The 21,829-nt window shown below is 48.2% G+C and overlaps 1 protein-coding gene across 4 annotated transcripts in view; it reads left to right on the top strand.

The window, feature by feature from the left end:
- The window catches only part of Mical2 (microtubule associated monooxygenase, calponin and LIM domain containing 2), a 133,838-nt gene that overhangs the window by 27,902 nt on the left and 84,107 nt on the right, over nt 1–21,829 (top strand). For all 4 annotated transcript variants that reach the window (XM_052714752.1, XM_052714751.1, XM_052714750.1 and 1 more), the window contains one exon: nt 17,645–17,918. In XM_052714752.1, coding sequence (XP_052570712.1) covers nt 17,655–17,918 — 264 coding nt within the window. In that variant the 5' untranslated portion in view covers nt 17,645–17,654. The remainder of the gene's footprint in view (nt 1–17,644; nt 17,919–21,829) is intronic.

Raw genomic sequence — 21,829 nt, 5'->3', positions numbered from 1 at the left:
GAATATCCGGTGAGCCATCCATTGGGGTCTGAACTAGACTGTCAAGGCATTTCAAAACACTTGTTACTATAGGAGACCCCAGAGACCAGCGTCAACTCCGTGCATCCGGAGTCCCATGTGTTTGGATATGGAGTGGGGCCTCAGCAGTTGGTGTCTCTTTTCTACTTCTTGGGCCTCTTACAGAAGTGAGGGTGACTAATGGTAGGTAAAGACGGTGAGGTGAGGCGTCGCATACCGGAGGTTTGTATTTTAAATGTCTTGGATTCCTCGTGCGAAGTAAGCTGAGATCAAACGTCCTTGTGAGTTCATGACAGACTGTCCCTCCCAGGACTGCTACAGTCTGGACAAGGCCACACCATAATTCTGCAGAGCTGGGGCATGGGTGAGAAAACTGTATTTTTTTAACAACAACAAAAAAAATGAATAAAAATATGTGATAATTTACAAGGCAACATTACCCAGGAAGCAGATTATTTGCCACGAGGGCAAGCTACAAGTTAAAGAAAAATCCAGATCCTTTGAGTGGAGAGAGGAATAGGGACAAAGAATCCCCCCAAGAATTCATCCCCCTGGCATGGACGTCCCCTCAATACCTTGCTGAGGTCTGCCTCCTGGAAACCAGTTTTAGAGGGTGACATTTAAGCCCCTGCAGAGTGATCTGGAGTCTGCGGCTTTTGTGGCTTCCTCTAAGAGATGCATTGTCGCCTCTGGTTTTACTTTCTTCACAGTTCTGGGGATTAGACTTCAGAACCCAGGGCCTTGAGTGTGCTGTGTAAATTCTCTGAGCTATACACCCCCCCAGCCTTTGGTGGTTTTGAGGCAGAGTCTCACTATATAGCTCAAGCTGGCCTTGGACTTGCCTTTCTCCTGCTTCAGCCTGGGAGCTTGGGCACGTACCGCTGTGCCTCGCTCAGTAGCCCTGAGTTTTGCATCCTGATGAGGAAAGAGCATTGTCTCTGAGATGTTGCTGCTTATTTTAGTGCATGTGTCTTTCAGAGCATGAAGCCACATACCAAAGAGAGAGGCTAGACCCTTCTCTGAGCAAATGTATCACATCTCCCTTCTACCATGGAACATGGATCCTTGGTTCCACCTCTGTGGCCCCTTTTCCTGGGGCTGTAGATGTTGGAGTTTGGAGTCACTGAGAGATACTGCAGTCAAATCAATGTCAAGATACTTGCTGAGTTTGGTTCGTTTGTCCGAGCGTCTCCAAGCTCAGAAGATGTGGCCTCCGAATGTCCCCAAGAGAGTCAGTCAGCATCCTCAGACCGTTACCCTCCCTCAGTCTGTGCTGCTTTTAGCAACCAACCTTGTAACTACTTGACTTTCAAACCCCAGTGCTTGGGCACTGGAAGATGAATAAGCCTGTCCAGGTAGCAACTCCTCCAGACTCAGGTCACAGTGAGTGGGTTCCAGGCAGGCATTCCACCCCATCTGATGAGAAAGCCTCTCTACTTTAGTTTATACACCTGAATTGATTTTATAAGTCTTTATGGAAAACAGTGACTTCCATTCCTCTGCTTAGTAAGGGAGTGGGCCACTGTTGCCTTTGTCTGTCTGTGTGTCTGTCTCTCTGTCTCTGTTTTTCCCTGTCTCTTTCCCTCTCTCCATCTTTCTCTTTTTTGCTCAGACTTTTTCAATGCCTGCTAACAAGAGCATAACGCATTTCCCACAGGCAGGGAGCTCCTTGGCCCTGGTGAAGGGAAAGAGGACTTTATTGGAGCTGAACTGCCTCACTTGTCTGTGTAGGATCTGCTTGCTCTCCTGGGGTTGTGTCTGGGAACTGTTAGCACACTACCTGGCACATCCTCATCAGTGTTTGTAGGATGAATGGATGAGCATATGAATGAATGTATAAATTAATGAATGGATAGAGAGAAGGATGAATGAATGAGTGTGGATGGGTGTGGATGAATGGATGGTTAGACAGATGAATATGAATGAATGAATGAATCAATGAATGAATGAGTGTGTGGATGAATGAGCAGCAAGCAAATCTCTCTTCCTTCCAGTAGAAGCATAAAGGAAGTGAACAGGTCCAGACCGAGTTGCCCACCTGCTATCTAGGGTCCAGCATATATGTCAGAAGAAATCCATTTGGTCCTTGGAACAAAAGGAGTTGTATGATAAAGCTGTTTCCTAGGAAGTGCCAGCAGGGCAGCTAAACTTTGAGCCACAACACCTCGGACCTTAATTCCTGTTTTCAGGGTTTAAAACAAACACCAATAGCAATTACATGGCTCTGAGAGAGCTGGCCATGGCAGAAGCAGGGTAGAGTTCGTTCTGGCACAGGACTAGATTCCCTACTGCTAGACACATGTCATAGAAACCTCCCTATGGGGATGCTCGCTCTGCCCATTGGCTTCTCTGAAGCCTAGAGGAATTCACACTGATAACTTAGACCCTGCCTTTCCAATATACTGACATGCTAGTAGGCTTTAAGTCACCCAAGGGTCCCTTCTGACTCAGAAAGGGGCTATCCATCTGTGCAGATGGCCTCATCTGCTCATAAAGGCTGGGTGATGTGTATGGACCTTATATAAGGATGAGAAGGAAGGTGTGGCCAGCTGCATGGCTTGCTAGGTGAACATTAATAGAAGGAACAGACATGTACTGCCCATTCCCCTGGCCTCAGCATGTTCACAGAGGCCAGCTGCCTGCTAAGATCCAGGAAGGTGCTACTTATATCATTAGTTATACCATCAATGATGGCGTCAGCAGCAAAGGCATGGACTCACACATCAGGAAATTGTACTGAAAGTGAAAGTCCACAACCCAAATTTCAAAATTTAGAGGTAGAAAGAGCACCATCCTTCCTGAGATAAATTTTTACTGGGGAACATTTGTTCATTCAGTGAATGTATCGACTACTAACTGGGAGTGAGAATGACCTTAACACTGAGATTTCAAAGATAAAAAAAATTGAGACAACTCATCAGAGGGTGAATTAGAAAAAAGAGACACAGCATGTGGAACTCAATCGCTGGAGCTCTAAACATTGATTGAGTACCAACAGGGCACTCAAGTGAAGTGGTCACTGGGAATAGACAAGACATGAAGGGCATCTACCTTTTCCTTAAGATGTCCCCACGTTAGTTACCCAGGCAAGACGATGAGCACACAGAAGGCTTGACGAATTCAAGGCTGAAGGAAGTGCCAGCAGCTTGGTCTGTGTCCTGTGTGATACTCCCCTGCCCAATGGAGTCTTTGGAAGAGAGAGTAGGGTGTGTGCCTTGTTCGCCTGGTACCGATAGCCTACCATGGTTCCGGCATTGTAGAGGTTCTCAGTGAAGAGATGGGTGGAACTCAGTGTGGCTGCTGGCCTTCAACCCTGGCTGGTCAGCAGAATTCTCTGGAGAGTTAAAAGCATTTCACCTCTGGGCCCTCAGCCTCTGAGATTCTGTTTGGGAGTGGCCTAGGATGCTAATTTTGGGTCACTCCATGGGGAATCTACTATGCCATTACCCAGCCTTGGTGACTCTGGCATAGAGTTGAGGAATTAGAAGAATGCAGAGGGAAGAAAGGTGGGTAAAATCTCAAGGAGCTTTGGCCTCTAAACACTCCAGCTCTCCCCTCACAGCCAGCCAGGGCTCGGGGCCCTTCATCTTGCATCTCTGTGGTCATGCATCATAGTGCCCAGGTTTGCTGCAGTTCTTACGTATGGAGCTTCCCCAGGGCATGGTGTCTAGTAGGTCTCTAACCAGTGCCGTGGGTCGATTCTTAGAGCAGGAGAAGAGACCCAAGCAGAGGCCTGCTGGGAATTCCGAATAGGCTGCTGCCTATGTGAGACTTCATAGTGAGTGAAGACAGAGGGACTTCTGGAAGCAAGCCTGAGAAGGAGGGCGGTGCTGTGTGGTGACAGTCACGTCAGGAAGAACCTGGGGAGCCACTGAAAGTGTGGGGACCCCCAGCTCCTTTCCAACCAGTCCTACTCTAAGCCTCCATGTGCCCTGAAAGTCATGTGATGCTTTTGATTTAATTTGATCCTTACACAGCTTTTATCAAGCATCTGGCACTGCCAGAGGCACAGATGCCAGACACTGAAACAGGCAGTCGTCGGCCTTAGTAGTTCAATGCAATCATGTGTGGGAAACATCCACAGGGTACAGTGTGGGGAAGGGAGGGCAAGGTAGTCTTCAAAGAACAATGCTGTGAAGAATACCAGCTGGCCAGGAATCTTTGTACTTTATCCTCAAGGAGCCCAGCAAGGCAGGACTGTTATTATCCCCATTTTATGGATGAGAAAACTGAGGTTCAAAGAGGTTAGGCAACTCATCCTGGTTCACACACCTAGTAAATGGCGACTTGGGATTCGCCACCCGTCTGCCTGACTCCAGAGACCACACTGAATACTGAAACCCCATGATGCTCTGTTGCCTCCTCAGGTGAGTTAGTTTCTTTTCTCATTGCTGTGACCAAATGCCTGGCAGGGAGCTAGTTGAAGGAAGAGCTGTTGGCTGATGGTGTGAGGGAATGCAGTCTATCACTGAAGGAAAGGCATGGTGTTGGGTACCCCTGTGGCCATGGAAACATAGCAGCTGCTTATTCATATTGGTGGACCAGAAAACAGAGGGATGGAAGAGAAAGTGGAGCCAGCTATAAACCTGAAGTTCCTCCCACCCCACGTGACTCAGTTTCTCCAGCTAGGCCCAACTCCTAAAGGTTCCACAGCCTACCTAAACAGCGCTACACCATGAGGCTCAGTGTTCAAACTCCTTAGCCCTTGGGGGAACTCTACATCTAGCTGTAACAACTGGGATTTAACCAGTGACCAGAGTTGGGGTGCGCAGTGTGGACAGAGGGGACTGCACTAGTGGGACCTGGGGATGGAAGCAAAGAGGACTCCCCTATGTTAGGGACCTGAGGCTGGGGAGTGGCGAGGGCTGAAACTGGAGGGACAGGCAGGAGCTTGTCCATGCTGGTGGGCTCTGTTCAGCTCTACTAGATGTTGGCCTTCATCCTGTCTGTACAGCTGAAGCTTCTAAGGCAGCAAAGCATCACAGGTTGCAATATGCAACAAGCAATAACAGGGCTGAGTTCTGTGCATTTCTGATAGAGAGATAGACCTCTCCAGCAACAGTTTGAGGTCTGGCCTGGGAGCTTGGTGGGAGGTGAATCTGGAAACAGAAAAGGTGTTGATGAGGGGACTTTGCGGTTTCCAGTGAGTGGAAGGGAAGCTGAGCCCTGGGTGAGGACAGGAGCTGTGAACAGGGCTACTGAAGAGGCAGGACTCATCTGGCCACAAGGCATTGGCTCCAAGGATGCGGCACCAGGGTCTGGTGTATTGCAAGACAGGTGCAGGTGAACTTGAAGCGAACAGATCACACTGGAAGTTTCTGTAGGGGCAAGAGAGAGATACATGTGGCAGCTCTCACCAATGAGTCACCAGGAGGCAGCCATTGGTGGGACTATAGAATGGCTAAGTTCCTGGAGGGCAAGGGTCAGAACATTCTCTTTCAAGGGCAGTTGAGAGAGAAGACTTTGCCAAAGATGGAAATCACACACAGACCAGCAAGATAAGGCTGGATAAGTGGCTGTGGAATTTAGAAACAGAGAGTGGGTGATGACATGAAGCATGGGGTGTGAACAGAAACCAGAATGTGGTGGGGGAAGGGTGGGTGGGACCTAAGGAAGTGGCCTTGAAAGGGAACATTGGCTGTGAAGTGTAAAGGGGAGGGTATAATTTGTTCTCTCCAGTAAGGGAAAATTTAATTCTGACTGGATTGAGTTTGGGCATATTTGCAGAAGTGTCTTCATAATGATAAATTCAGAAATCAGAAGACAACCAAAATGTGTGTAATGAATCTTTGAAGGAGAAGGTAGAAAATTCAGTGAAGAGTCACATTCTTCTAAATGAAGGAAATGTTGTAGGATAGACCATCAGATGCCAAGAAGCAGCGAATGGACAGAGTGAACATGACTCTGCAGCCACACACACACACACACACACACACACACACACACACACACACACACACACACACCCGCAAACCCGAATCTTCCTTCAGACTGAGGGTGGGTGGAGATTTTCATTCCCAAGACTTAACTTCAGCAAGCCAAGAGAAGCACCTCCAAATGCTAAGATTCACCTGGGAGGTAACTTTGCAGGGGGGCCAGGCAGAAGCCGAGTAGAAAGTGTACATCAGCCATCCTATTTCAACAGGTGGTTGGTCCCATCCCCTTGAAAAAATGCCTTGTCTCTTGAGGGAAGAATCACTCCCAACCCTGATGTCCACATTGACACTGACCAGGCTTGCCTGGTAAGAAGTCTCTTCATTTAATTTTCATAGAATTCTATGTTGTTTGTGACTTGCTCAAGGGAGAGTCAAATGACTCAGAGACCCACATTTCTTTTGATCTCTTCACACAGGTATGTAGGGCCTTGGGAGTTCAACAGTTGGGTTATCGTTGAAACCAAGGGAATGAACTAGCTGTCTGTCTCAGCACTCCACTGTATGCCATTTCCAAATGGGGAAAGGACTTGGGTTTTCAAGAGAGCAGGTAGACTTATTTCTGGAGTTCAAACAACTATTTCAAGACATCAAGGTCCTGATATAAGGTTACATATAAAATGGCAGAATAGATTGTTATTGGAAGTTGGCCTATGTCTTAGCTATTTTCTTTAAAACATTTTTTAATTATATACATTTATTTTATTTTTTAATTAAAATATAATCACATCATTTTCTGCCTTCCCTTTCCTCTCTCCAGCTCTTCTCATGCCCTTCCTACCAACCCCTCCCATGCCCCTCACTCCCTCTCAAACTGACGGTCTCTTTGATTTTTATTTATTTTCTTTGATGGTTTATTTTCCTTGATTATTATTGTTGCAGGCATATATGCATAAATATAGAAATACAACCCACAGAGTCCACTTAATGTTGCTTGTGTCTCTATGATTTCAGGGCTGACCACTTGTTATTGGAGAACCAGTTATGACCTCTCCCTCTCTCAGTAGTCAGTCATTGCCTGTAGTTCTATGTCTACAGGTGACCCTGTGAAATTTCCTCCTTTCGCGTTAGCACGTCTTTTGGTATTGCCATTGTTCAGGTCTTGTTTAGGCAGCCATATTGTTGTGGTATCATGAGTGTGGTTTCTTTGTCATTTCTAGGAGACACAATCTCACAGCAGACTTCTTGGTCCTCTGGCTCTTACAGTCTTTCTGCCCCCTATTCCAAGATGCCTCCTGTACCTTAGGTATAAGCGTTGTGTTGTAGATTGTGGCTGGGCACTCCACAATCAGTTGATTGCTGCATTTTGACTCACTGTGGTTTTCTGTGATGGTCTCTGTCTGCTGCAAAGAGACACTTCTTTGATGAAGGGTGAGACCTACCCTCATTCTGTGGGTATAAGGATAATTTAGAATCTATCTAGGGATTATCCTGGTTTCGTGAAGTGATGGTTCTTTCTAAGACGCTTGTTCTCACTAGTCCCAGATAGTTGGCTAGATTTCTAGTACCAGGCATAATTTCCCTCATGTTGAGCTGGCCTTATGTCCGATTAAAGAGCTGTTGGTTACTGCCAAGATATAAGTATCATTATTGCACTTTTAGGGATAATTTGCCATGCTGATTATAATTGTGGTTCATGGGCAAATTAGCTATTTTAATATCACTGTGACAAAAGATACCTAGCAGACACAGTTCATGAGAGGCAAGATTTATTTCAGCTCATGGTCTCAAGAGGTTTCATCATAGCTTCTACTTGAAAAGCTGAGTGATGGAGTGTGGATGGAATGACTTAGTCTGTGGCGGTGAAAACAAGTGGTAATGGCTGTTCACACCAAAGTGGACCAGGAGGCCATGAGAGCAAGTCTGGGTACTGTTCACACCAAAGTGGACCAGGAGGCAGTGAGAGCAAGTCTGGGTACTGTTCACACCAAAGTGGACCAGGAGGCAGTGAGAGCAAGTCTGGGCATAACTTTCAAAGACTCACTCCTAGTGACTGACTTCTATCAACCAAGCCCCAGCTCTTAAAGATTCTACAGAAGAAGAGCAAACAGGATCTTGGGATGAGGTGGGGTGCTTATGGGTCAGTCTAGAGATGAGGTAGGGCACTTATGGGCCAGTCTGTCAGGATGAGGTAGGGCGCTTATGGGTCAGTCTGTCAGGAACAGGTGGGGCACTTATGGGTCAATCTTGGTATGAGGTGGAGTGCTTATGGGTCAGTCCCCAAAGTGTTGTAAGTTCCTCCTGCTCACACTCCATAAGGGTATTCCTAGTCACCAGTGCTCCCACACCTGCAAGGAATAGCCCAGGAGGAAGGAGTCACCAAGCTGGAGGTCAGCTAGCTTATCTCTGCCATGCCCACCATAACTAAAATGTCACCTCTCAACTGAGCGTTTATAGATGTATTAGTCACTATTCTCTTTTGGCTCTTCACTGAGCTCTCATGACCTCAGATCCTGCTGTATTAGAACTGATGAAGAAAGGATGTGAGGGAGCATCATGCATCCTAGCTCTAAAGGAAAGCTGGTCTTTGACTTGGTGTGCAAGGTAGTCTGTGTACCTGTGGCTCTATGCACTTTGTACAGGAGCATTATGGGGATGGCACCTAAGAATATGCTTTTGAACTTGGCTGTGGGGCCTCCAATGGAAGCTTCCCTACTCAGGCCCTATGACCTTCAGTAAGCTGCTGACTTCCAATCCTTTGAAAAATGAGCATGAGTTATCTAACAATGCCATGGTTTGTTACAATAGTTAACCACTTCAATACACAGTGAAGCTGTTAATACATTGCCCGAGACTTTACTGATGCTCATTAAATGCCAACAATTATGTTCTCAGAGAGTGAACACTCACTCTTTCATTTCTGTGCCACAAACTGTAGAGAAGGCCTTGTGTGGGGTGCTAGAAGCAGGGAGTAAAACATGTCAATATGGGAACTAACTGCAGTCAAGGTAGGTACAGTATGCTGTGGAAACTCTGTAAGGGGGGGGGCAACCCTTTGGGAAAGACACTGGGGTAGGGGGTATGTGTGTTGGGAGGAGAGGTTAGGAGAACAAGAGTTACCAGATGAAGATGTGGTCAGGTCTGGTGCCCACCCAAGAGTGGCAAGCCTGGAATAGAGTGATAGAGCCCACACTGCCTTATGAATGAGAAGCTTCTTTGCATGACCGTAGGATTCTGATGAATCGAGAGGACTCAGATTTAAAGTGGTTGTTAGTTAACGAAACACATGCTAAACCTTGGTTGAGGGACAGAGCTGTGATGACATAACCAGTGTCTGTACACACTGAGGTCTGTGTACAGTTCTGGGCTGATCCGGGTGTATCTCCAAATTGCTTTCAGGATTCTGCTCACACAGGCATGAATGTTCCCAGATCCAGAGGAGCAGTCCCCAGTGGGACTATACAGGAACCACAGGGACTAGGGGATTGGAGTGTTCTCCTGGGTGAGGGTGATGTGTGGTGGCTTTGGAAACTAGCACTAAGGATCCTGTACCCCATTTTCTCATGGGGTGTTGCAATGGATTTTATAGGTGCCAAGCGGGAGGAAGTATGTTAGCATGAGATCCTGGGGAAGAGGGGCAAAAGACACCAAGAGGGCTTGGTAGAGCTGAGCTTCCAGACGCTTCTTGGGCTTAAATGAGATGTGAAGGGAAGAAGGAGAGAAACCCAGAGAACTTTGAAAAAAAGTTTAAAACCATGACATTTCACCAAATAAGAACCAATGAGTTTCTTCCATTAGTGCAATGATTTGTTTGCTAGGTTTAAAAACAGGCTTCACTGTAAATGATGCTACCCATTCCCTACCCTGGCCTTGGGCACCTCCACTCTCGGGTGGTGGTCTTTGTGGTTTTGTTTTGTATGGATTTGATTATTTGTTGTTTCTGCGGTGAAATATGCATAACATCAAATTTACCATTTTAACCATGTTCAAGTGTACAGTTCAGTGGCACAAAGGCCATTCACCTTGTGGCCCAGCCGTCACCACCATCCATCCACAGAACATTTTCATCAGCCTGCACTGGAACTCTGTTTTGTTAAGGGCTTCCTCTCTCTTCTCCCTCAGACCCTGGCAACCTCCATTCTCTTTTGGTTTTGCTTTATTGTCTAGGCAGGCCTTGAGGCATGATCCTCCTGCCTCAGCCTCTCAAGTGCTGGGATTATGGATTATAGGCATGTCCCATTATTCCCAGCTCCATTCTACATTCTGTCTCTGAACTTGATTACTTACCACATGTGGCACCCACTGTCTAACTAAGAACACAGGTTTCCATAGTGGATTCACTACTGGGGTCCTGTAAACATAGACCAGATGTGATGTGAATAGATGGTCCTATCATGCCCATGGGAAGATCATGACTTCTTTAGTCGTGGTTTTTAAGGTTTTCTTAAGGACCTTGTTAAGCAGCCTAGCCTGGTCTCCACGCATGATTCTCTTTTCTCAGCCTCCCAACTGCTGGGATTAAAGGCGTGCCTGCCATGCCCAGCTCCATTCTCTTTCCATCGCTGAACATGTTTGCTGTGGTATCTCCTATTGTCCACTTCGAGACAAGCAAGCCAGCCTTCAGGAAGCTAGAAGTTTGAGATCACAGTTTTCCTGGATGCTCCCAATGTGTGGTCACCAGCCCACTGTCCTGCAGAACAGCCTGCTGAGTGTGGTAGCAAAGATGGACTCTGTGTGTGGGGAGATGTATGCTATTTTGATGACTAAATAAAGAGGTTTCCACCAGGGAGATCACACCAGATGTTTGAAGTCACAGCCAAGACATGGGTGGGCAGCACATCATTTTCCTTCTACACTACCGTGGAAGGACATGACGCTTGGGTTTTTATTGTTGTTAATGCTATTGTTACTTTTTAGATTATTTGAGAAAGTGTCCCCTTGTATAGCTCAGTCTGGTCTAGAACTCACTATATAGCTGAGGCTGGCTTTGAACTTCTGGGAACCCCCTCCCTTAGCCTTTGGAGCGCAAGCATTGCAGGTGTGAACTACCATGCCTGGCTAAGGACATGTCTCTTTGGAAGGGGCCCTGCCGCACTGCCCTTAGGGCCTTGTGGAGATGCTGGATGGGAATTTACCTTGCTGAGATTTGAAGCTCCCTAGTCATCTCACTGGCAGGGCTTCATGCAGGACTGCTCTTTCTTTTCTGGAGGAAACAGCCAGTGTTGTGATCCAGGTGGGCACTGGTGACTGAGCCCTGAGTGCCCAGCACTGAGCATAGCTGGGGAAAGCATGGGGCCACATCTTAGCTAAATAAGACGAGCCAGGGAAAGATATTCCTGGATGTGGGGCATGTCAACAGGAGGGAGTTACTTGAGTTGTGCGTGTGTCATGTAAAACATCTGAGAACTAGATAAAGATGCACTAATCCTTCCTTGTTCGGGATGCTCTAACTGAGGAAGCCATGCCCAAGAATGTCACAGGCTACATAATTTAACCGGTGTAACTGGGGACATGAGCAAGTACACATGCTATTTCTGTTACATGGCACCCACCCATGGAGGCTGAAAGTGTGGGTCTCACTATGAGAGCGGGCTTGGCTCCCCTCTCAGCCTGTTCTGTATCTGCCCACGTTCTGTATCTAGCCTCTGATGAGGCTACTTATCCTGGAACCTCCACTTTCCCTGTCAATCACAGGCAGTTGAATGAGAGTGTGGATGTGTGAAGGGGTTTGTATAGCATTAAGCACCCCAGCAGGGCTGAGGGAAGGGGTAGGCAGCAACTGAAACTTAGCCTTCCTCACATGGGGATTCTTCTAGGAGGCTCTGAAGAGAGGTTCAGCAGTACTAGTTGGAGATGGGGGGGTGTGGCCAGAAATTCTTGTGGAAGAAAATTTTAAATATACATATATACATCACACACACACACACACACACACACATACACACACACACACACACACACGTATGCCCATAGATATGCACACTCTTACAGATAAACAAACACATGTAAAAGAGCTACCTCAAATAGCAAAGTTATAGTTACTTTATACAGTCAAGAAAGAGACGGACAAGTTTTGAGATAACCTCTTCTTTTTTTATGATCAGAGAGAGAGAGAGACAGAGAGAGACAGAGAGACAGAGAGAGACAGAGAAACAGAGAACAACATACAGGCTTGTTGTTGGAACTCCTGGGTGAAGGTACCTGGTGGGCAATGACCTTGGATAATGCTGCCTAGCTGTTGTTCCCTCATCTCGCCACCTCCTGGCATGTACAGGACATGGGTAGTAAGACCCTTGGAGGGTGGGGACTGGGGACTGACTCTCCGGGTCATCCTGGTGCCTGGCATTGTGTGTGGCTCAAGACCGTAGTGCGTGGAGGCCAGGACGTGGTAAAGTGTGAGACTACTTCATACCAGACCACGGGCACCGCTGGAGAGGGAGGAAAGGGCCGGGGAGGCCGGGAACAAGTAAGTGGACAGGATCGTGGGGTAAGAGCAGGAGTGGAAAGCCAGGACCTGCTGTGGACTGGAAGGTCCTCCAGTGCGCACCTAGGGTGTGGGGGAGGAGCGGGGGCGGGGACAGGTTTTTCCAGCCCCGTTGCAGCTGGGGGTCAGGTTGGTATTGTTACAGCACATCTCTGGGTATCTTCTCCTTCCTAGAGAGGTTCCAAGCAGGGTGAGTAGAAAGGGCTTCTACCTCCTGTGGGTGAGCCCTAGGTTGAGATCAGGCAGCAAAGACACTGTGGCTAGACAATGCCTCTCTCCAGGGCTGACAGACCTCTGAGGCCAGGGCCCAGGTCGGAGGCCTAGGAGCCGATGCACACCCCACTATGGAAGTGATTAAGACAGGCAATGCTTGGTGGACACAGAACACAGAACACGGAAACATGGCTGGCCCTTCAGTCCCTTTCTACCTCAGAGTTCCCTTTTATTTCTAGAACTGGGGTTGAACCCAGGGCCTCACACATGCTAGAAAAGTCTTCTATTGAGCTGCTCCTCAGGCCTCTTTTCAGTTTTTATTTTGAAACAGGGTCTTACTAAACTGCCCAGGCTGACCTTGAACTAACTATAGCCCAGAGGGACTTCAAAATTTCTATCCTCCTGCCTTAGCTTCTTGGGTAGCTAGGCCTGTGCTACCAGGCTTGGAGTTGCTCCCAGTTTATGTTGGCTGCCTAGCACCCAGAGAAATGGAGGGCCAGATGGGAAGTTGGGGTTTCAGGCCACCTGTGGGGACCAGGGCTTCCTGTCCTTGCTGGGTTCCACAGAGACCTAGCCGGAAGGGAAGTGTTTCCTACCACACCCCTAGCTGGCTTTTGCCTCAGCTTAGGGATTAGGTGGCTGTGACTGATTTTCTGCAGTATAGGAGGCTAACGGGCTGCTGGTGTTTCCTATCCTTGCGGAGGACAGGGAGACACCCATGTCATTGCTGAGACTCCCCCAGAGACCCCTTGCTGCAGCAGACCCAAGAGATGAGGAGCACAGGTTGGCATGAAAAGGACACGAGGATGTATTCTTAGGTTGCAGTGACCTTGAAACAGATCTTGTCTTTGGGGCCCGAGGGTGGGGTAGAGGGTTGAGTGTCTCTCCTGGACATGGCTACCCACATCCCTCCCTAGGCCTCCATAGGTTTTCAGGAACTCCACCTTTTCCTCGAGACATTGTCATACTGACCATCAGGTAGGTGGTGGGGCTCAGAGGATACATCAGAAGTTCTAAATATGAATACACAGGCCAACCTGGGCCCAGGAGTCCCATCACTTATATTGAGAGGGGGAACAAGGTCTCTGCGCAACTTTTGACCTTGTCTCCCAGATGCTGTGGGCTGAGGCCATCACTATGCTGTCACCTGCAGTACAGGGCTCTGAATGTTCATTTTTGATGGTCAGAGGCAGGAGAAGGGAATGTCTCTGTGACTCATGAAGTCACATAGGCAGGAAAGCTGGAAAACCACAAATAAGAGACTCAGTCAACAAAGCCCAAACTACTTCAGGCTATTCTTGGAAACGACACATCACATCTTGTTTCTTCCCAGAAAATGCAAAACCTTGCATATTTCTAGCTGGTTGGTTCTATTTCTATTACATCTCAAACTCCAGAGAGGCAACATCTGGGCGGTGGTTAAAAAGGCAGACTACCAAGAACCAGCCACCAGGAGCCTCTGATTGAAGTATTCTTGTTTCTGAGACTCTGTGGTCTCGTGTAGCTCAGGATGGTCTTGAACTCACTTTGTAGCCAAGGATGACCTTGAACTTCTGCCTAATCTCTCTGCTTATACCTTGAAAGCACTGTGATTATAGGTTTGGATCACCAGGCCCAACTCTGTTTCAACAATTTTTGAGCTTTGTCATTTGGGACTGGTGAGAGTGTTCCCCAGAGGTCACGAACCCACAAACCTCTAAGAAATGGAAGCTCACAGTACTAGGCAGGCCCCTGACCAACACTGCATGTGTGCATGTGTGCAGTTCATTATCAAAACTCCCTGGGTGAGATTCCCCCTTGACATATGGGGAAATGAAAACTGGCAAATCCAGTGATTTGTCCAAGACTAATGGCTAAGGAGGGAGCTCAGACCTAGATCTTCCGAACTGATGCTCTTGGCTTTAGAGTTTTTGTTTGTTTTATTTTATTTAAGACAGGGTCTTCCTATGTACCCCAGGCTGGCCAAACATGCTTCTGCCTCCCAAGAGCTGAGACTACTGAGATGTGCTGTAGTTTTGAGGTTTATGTAACGTCTTGACATAGGAAGCTAGTCTAGCAGGGTTTGGGGGTTTTGCTTGTGTTTTGTTTTGTCAGTTATGGGGCTCAAATTCAGAGTCTGTGCATGCTAGGCAAGTGCTTTGGGAAGCCAGTCTAAACCATGAATTATGCTGCTTTTTAAGTTGCTGTTTGAGCCCTTGAAAGACATCCCAAAGCTGATTGCATCACTCTCTTGTGATTCTGTGTTGTGAGAAGTATTGTCTCCATCTTACAGACAAGAACACTGAGGCTGCCGACTGAACACTGGCTTGCCTCATGTCCCACAGCTGGCAAGTGCTTGAGACCAGACTCAGGTACAGATTTCCTTGACTAAACAAATGCTCTGATGTTCCCACAGCGATGGCCACCTTCATGTGACAGTGCCGTCTTAAAGCGGTATGACTTGGCAGTCCAGTCTTTAAAAACGTGGAGACTGTTTAGATTCAGAGAGGCATGTTCAAGCCTGGTACAGTGGGGCTCGTGTCCAAAGCCAAACTTAACTCCTCCCATGGGCCCTCTACCTCCCCTTCTCTTATTGCACCCCAGATAAGAGCCAGTTCTGGAGCTCTCACACCCCCAGACCCTTGCACCGCCTTAGCCTCATCCTCTCTTGGAGTCCAAGATTTAAGTGGTTTCAGGAGAGAGAGAGAAGACAAGTTCTTCAGGTTTGTAAATTGTCTCCTGGGAGCCAGATCTGGCTGGATACTTACCAATGGTGTGCAACTGTAGACAGATTTTAGACGGGAAACTGGGAGTGGAGAGCGGGTTTGGCTATAACGTGTTACATGCATTACATATGTTAGCACACATGCCCAGCACTTCCTGGGCCCGCGGTTATCATCCATCTCTTAGAAGAAACCAAGTTTTGGCATTTAAGTGGCTTGTGTGAGGTCATGTGGCAGTGAAGGGGCTCTGCACACCTGCTCCCATATCTCCAAGGTCACCCCACTCCAAGGTCAGTCCATCCTTAGCAGGGATTGTGGGGTTGCACTAGAATCCTAGGTGCCTTGTTTTGTCTCCCAACTACCCTCCACACCCTCATTCAGTGCCACACTGTTGTGCTTCCAAAGATAGATAAGTCTGGGAATGTGAACACACTCAGAGAAGCAGATGAGTCCCACTTTTTGTGGGTGCTTTCTGGGTGGCAAGTATGGCATGCAGAGAAGGATGAGACATGGGAGGTCACAGTGCTGATGTGAGATGCCAAGCAAGTGCCGGGGATGTTAGAGGAGCTAAGGGAGCACAAGGGAAGGAATTCATGTCTCCTCCAAGATAGGGCACTGGCATCGCCGGTCCTCTCCACCTGTGTAACTTGTTGGGTGGCATGGATCGGGGTAGCCAGATGGGCATATGTTGGCCTGGCCAACATATGCAAGTTAAGACCTCGCACAGGGATGGGGGTTAATCTCCATATGAGCCCGGTGCCAGGCACAGGGATGTTCTCAGGGGAGCAGTAGGTGAGGATAGGCTCCCACATGAGCTATGTATATCCCTTGGCCTGGAGGAGATACTCCATGGTGGATCTCAGAACCCCTAATCTACCACTTTTGCAAGAATCTTGGGCTGCTAACACCTTGAATTGGCTGTTGCTGTAACTCTACCAGCTCTTTCCAGACTCATGTCTCTAAACGGTGTCTCACTGGCCCATAATGTCCACTCTTCCATCTTGTACTGAAACCCTCCTCCTTCCTACAACAGAAGCAATTTGGCATTTCCTGGGGACTTCTTCTGCTTCTCTGAGCAACCCCAGGCTCTTTGGACAAAGTGCCCTTTTGCCCATTGTTCTGTCTTCTTCCCCAGATGGGGTCTCTCTATGCATGATCCATCTCTGTATTCCCGGCACCCAGTGCGATGCTGACATTTTCCAAGGCACCAGAAACTGTTGTGGATGAATCAGAAATTAGGGGAAAAGATACACAGCCTCCTGACTGCTTTGGGTATTTTGAAACCAAACTCCGATCCAGATGTGCCCTTCATAGATGATCCTATCTGGGGAGTGTGAAGCTGCCTGGGGCCTTCTCCTCTGTGTGTTGTCCAGTCTCCCATTGCCAGGCCCCTCAGTACCCCAACAGCTGGCCAGCCCAAAGCCCTCACACTGGCCTTCTTGCACTAACTATACATTTTGAGAGAAAAAAATAGCTTTGCTTTGGAGAAGTGGCTTTCCTTCATTTTCATTTCTTTGAAGCTGAAATGACTTCCCTAAGAAATGCTTGAGGTTAGAATGGCACAGAGAGAGGGAGGTGGGAGCACGTCCCAAACCCAAACAATTTCAGCGATGTGAATGAACGCCCGCCCCATTGCGTGTCTCCTCCGTCGGACCAAGCACTTGTTCAAACAGCTCCCTGCTTGGTCTTGCACAGAACAGGCTCCTTTCACTATTGGCAAAGAAAAGGCCATGTGACTCTGTCTTCTGGTTGTCTGACTGAGGTAGATGGTGTGCTTCCAGCAGATTCCAGAAACAGAAGTTCTAAGGGGAAAAACCTCACCCCAGGGTAATCAGTGGAAAGGATCAGGGAGTCTGAAGGAAGATGGTCTATGGGGTTTTTGCCTGTGCACTGACATAATTATAACTAAGTTGAATTCCTGTTAATCAATTTGTAGCACCAAGAATGATAGGTTTTCCACAGGGGCTAAACCAACTGTTCCATTCTGGCCTTTTCCTTTTCCTACTCGCTGTTTTTAGAACCATCTGACTTGCGGCATATTGCCTGGGCCCTGTTGACATTCTCTGGAGTATATTTATATAGCTTTGTGCAATCTGCAGTTCTCCAGCCAGGGAAAGGACTGGGGGCTGGGGAGAGAGGTTGCCAGCAAGGTGTCATGCCAGGCTAGAAGGTACATTGGACCTTCTCCAAATAAGGTCCAGGTGGAGCGGTGAGCACGCGGAATCAAGATCAGGCCTTTAGTCCCTTTAAAGGATATGAGACTCACCTGTCAACGCCTTCCTTTGCAGGTGTGACACTTTCCCAGCACTTTATGGTAACCCTCTCTGACCCCTCCACACCACTGTTCCACACAGCTCCTGAACCATGGGAGAAAATGAGGATGAGAAGCAGGCCCAGGCCAGCCAGGTCTTCGAGAACTTTGTGCAAGCTACCACATGCAAAGGCACGCTCCAGGCCTTCAACATCCTCACCTGCCTCCTGGACCTAGATCCGCTGGACCATAGAAACTTCTACTCTCAGCTCAAGTCCAAGGTGAACACCTGGAAGGCCAAGGCTCTGTGGCACAAACTGGATAAGCGTGGCTCCCACAAGGAATACAAGCGAGGGAAAGCCTGCATGAACACCAAGGTAAGGGGGACCCCGCAGACATTCCCCATGGGATGGGAAGCTGGAGAACTAGTGTCACCTTGCCACTTGGAGATTCTTTGTAGATGTGCCTGTGGGTGCTATCTCGTGTTCTCAGGGGAAGGCTTCCTTTGTCTGGAAGGGGTGCCATGAAGTTGATCCTGTTGTGGTGGCCACAGCTCCCCCTTTGTACCTTCCCCAAGGGAGGGAACCAAAAGCAAAATGGGGACATGAAGCAAACGCCACCATCGTATCTCCTACTTCTCCTGTCTCTACAACCCTGCTGCCTGTGGGCCCTGTTCTTTATTGAGCAACTTCTGTATACAAGGTAGCTTTTGTCCCATTTGAGCCCATTGAACACCTGCTGTAGGTCTTTGAACTGCTTTAGAGGTGTGTAGACTAGGAAAACAATTGTTTTACCTGGGTTCATACTTCCAGAAGGCACGGTGGCTCTGTCTGAGTCTATGGCTTACGCACCATGTTACCTAAAATGTGTCCTTTAAGTGCTTGTCTACTGGTAGCAAACATTTTAGAGACTCCTGTTTGTTTTTGTTGTGTGGGGGGTGGGTGGGAGTGGGTGCACTTGCCTGAATGTGTGCATGTGAGGTCAAGGGTCAACTTCAGGCATCTTCTTCTATTGCTCTCTTTTGAGACAGGCTCTTTCACTGATCTGATAGCTCGGTATTTCAGCTAGACTGGCTGGCCAGTGAGCCCCTGCGATCCGCCTGTTTCTGTCCCCTCAATGCTGGGCTTGCAGGTGTCTGTCTCCGTGCCTAGATTTTACATGGCAGCTGGGGATTGGAACTTGGATCCTCAAGCTTGCACAGCAAGCTTTCTACTCACTGAGCATCTCCCCGTCCTGACTCCCTGATTTTCATTAATAGCTATAGGGTAGTCTCTGGTCTTTTCTTCTTAACATCTCCTTGCCCCTTCCCCAGGATCTGTGTCACATCTGCAGATAGTCCCCATAAACTGGTTGTGTCCCCCGTGGCTTGTGATTGGCAGCATCAGTGAACCTAGGACCCAGAGCATCACACCTCTGACATCTCTGCCATGTCACCACCTGACAAGCTGCTAAAGCTGAGATTCATTGCCTGCCCCAGAGGACTGTCGCTGGTACAGATCCAGGCTGTGTGTTTAGGTTAACGTTGAATGCACGGTATTTAGACCTCTCAGGAGGTAGCTCAGCAGAGCCCATGGAATTCTCCTCTGTGCCAATCCCAAGACAAGAGGATTGAACTCTCCATAGCAATGGAGCTTGTTGTGTCTTTGTTTTGGTGATGGGGAGTGGTTGAGGCCACCGTGGGATACGGCTGCTTTCCATTGCCCCAGGGGAACAGCTGCCAAGCTCCTGAGTCCCAAAGCACCAATGTGCAGAGTACAGGAAAGCAGCCCAACTGTACTAAAACCATGTGCACTTCAACTCTGAGGAGGAGAGCACCCCTCTGCCCACTCCCCCCATGCTGATCCAAACCTTGCCATGCTCTAGCCTCAAGCAGAAGACACCAGGGTGGCAAAGGAAAGGGGAGAAGACAGATGCCTTGGGTGCCACTCCACTCCCACCAATGCCTCCCTTCAAAGTTGTTGTAATTTCCTGGTTCATGGCTCCCTGGGGATTGGGGGAGGGTGGGGTGCAGGAGGCTTCAGAGTTACCTTTTCAATCATTGTATATGGTGGCTTTCTTTTTAAAAGGACCCTATGTATGGTCCTTGCAAACCTCAAGAAAGTCACAAGGAAGGTACCATAGAAAGAAATTGTGTAGTCACTATTTGACACACTCTCTCTCATGGAGGATTTCTTTGGAACTGTTAGCCCAGGCTGGCTTTGAACTCATGGCAATCTTCTTGTCTCAGTGCTAGGGTTAGAGGTGTGAGTCACCTTGCCTAGCAGAACTGTTTTATTAGGAAGTGGCATCGCCCAGGTGGCTGATCCAAAGGTGAACCTTCTGAGGAAGTCAGCCAGCAGGGCATGAGAGGAAGGCTGGCTAACATGATGTCTTTTGTTTTGAGACAGGGTCTCATGTAGTGCAGGCTGGCCACAAACTCACTATGTACTGGTGGCTGGCCTTGAACTCCTGATCTTTCGCATCCACATCCTGATTGCTAAGCTTACTAGCGTGCACGTCCATGTCTGGCTCTGAGGGTGTGCCTTGAAAAATCATCAGCCAGAGGGTGGCTTGTCTTGTCTGGTCAGTCCTATTTTACAAGCTCTAGTGGCTTGAAGCAGCCGAGTCCTCACACCTTGTGGCTGACAGACACTATGTGTACCTGAGATACAAAGAAAACGAGAACATCTTTGGTTAGCGGGGCTTTAGTAAGTAGTAGTACCCCTGAGCTTGAGTTGTTATGCCTTGGTGAGGAGGAATGAAGGCTTTTCGAATGTGCGAGAGTCTATCTTATTAAAACTGCCTGGCTGGGGAGTGGAAGGGTCTGAACAGGCACTGGCAGTCTAAACTGAGACTCTGGGAGGTCACCTATGCTGGTCTTTTCAGCACCCCAACTCACACCAGTCAAACCGGGAGGAAAACCATTCAGTAATGGAGGCAGGATGGTTCATCACGCAGTCTTTCCCATCCTTTCTCCTTCCATCCGTGTTGGATATGTTGCTGTATTCCGCTGTAATGTGGGCAGGTTTCTCTCCTCCTGGAATGTCTGGGTCCCATCTTGACAGGTCTGTGACCCAAAAGGTACATCTTTCTCGTGCAGCTCAGTAGTGGATTTTTGATTACCCTGCCTCTGGATTCATAATGATCAAATCCAGGAAACCTGGCTACTGTAATTGTTAGCCCTTCCAAGCATCACATGATTGACACGAGGGTGGAGCAGCTTCCCCAGCCTGGGAGCTCAGACAAACACAGGTGTTTTCCACATCTACTAGTTACTTTTCTCTGGTCAGGCCCTCCCATAACCGATTCATGCATGGGTGATGGGTAGTCAGCTCTAAGAAGCCATGCTGCTGTTCTTGTGAGTCAAGCCAAACCACAGAAGATGGGTCCCACCTGTCCTCCCACGTGACAGACACTGACTTGTTCACACAGCATGTTTATATTTTCTTTGACATAATAGTTTATGCTTAGCATCAGCCAGATAAGAAATACTAGACCTTAGCAAACATGTGGTTGATCATAAATGCTATTCCAGATAATGCAGGTGCATTGAATGCCTGACTTCATTAAAGCGCCCAGTTAGCCACAGGCATGAGTAGGAACAAATGCAATTTGTCCTGACCCCTTCTTTGTATTGAGGGGAACATGATCCAATACCATCTGGAGTTGATTTGGGCTTATCAGCCCACCACCCGCACATGCTAAGTTCTGTGGTTGCTTCCAAATCCCTAACCACACATGCCTGCGTGTGCTGGTGGCAATGGCCGGAGGGCCAGGACCTATGAGGAGAAGAGCTACAGTGGAGGTACCTAGAAGTGAAAATGACCTAGCAGATCTCCAAAGCACTGGCCCAAGTGTGCATTGCCTAATTTAGCCTGAGATAGTTGTTTATGACCTATTAATATTTATGAGGGTTTCATTAGGCACTTCATAATTCATTCCCTGGGTGTGGCTCTGGATAAGAATGGGGTGAACCAAGGATCAAATCATATGAACTCTCTTGAGATTGATGCCACGTTTGCACTAGGGCCACACCTGGCTCAGCTGTGACATCCAAGTGGGTAGGTCTTACGCCAGGCCCAGATGAGCCTGTAATATGTAATTTGGTATGGAGCTGTCACACCCCCAAATCCATGCACTTATGTAATTCTAGAAGCAGTGTGAGAATAGTGTTCTCTTCATCTGGCAGGTGTGGGGGTTGGGGCAGGCAGGGAGCCACAGCTGTTTCGAGGGAGCCAGTGAGTATCACGGCTAGGGTTCAGGCTATCATGGTTTGCCCCAGCAGCAGGTGTTTGTAGATCCCTGCACC

Source organism: Peromyscus californicus, unplaced genomic scaffold, assembly GCF_007827085.1.
Source record: "Peromyscus californicus insignis strain IS unplaced genomic scaffold, ASM782708v3 Scaffold_4__1_contigs__length_199733344, whole genome shotgun sequence".
NCBI lineage: Eukaryota > Metazoa > Chordata > Mammalia > Rodentia > Cricetidae > Peromyscus > Peromyscus californicus.
The sequence above is the reverse complement of the archived record's forward strand: the minus strand, read 5'-3'. Positions and strand labels throughout refer to the sequence as shown.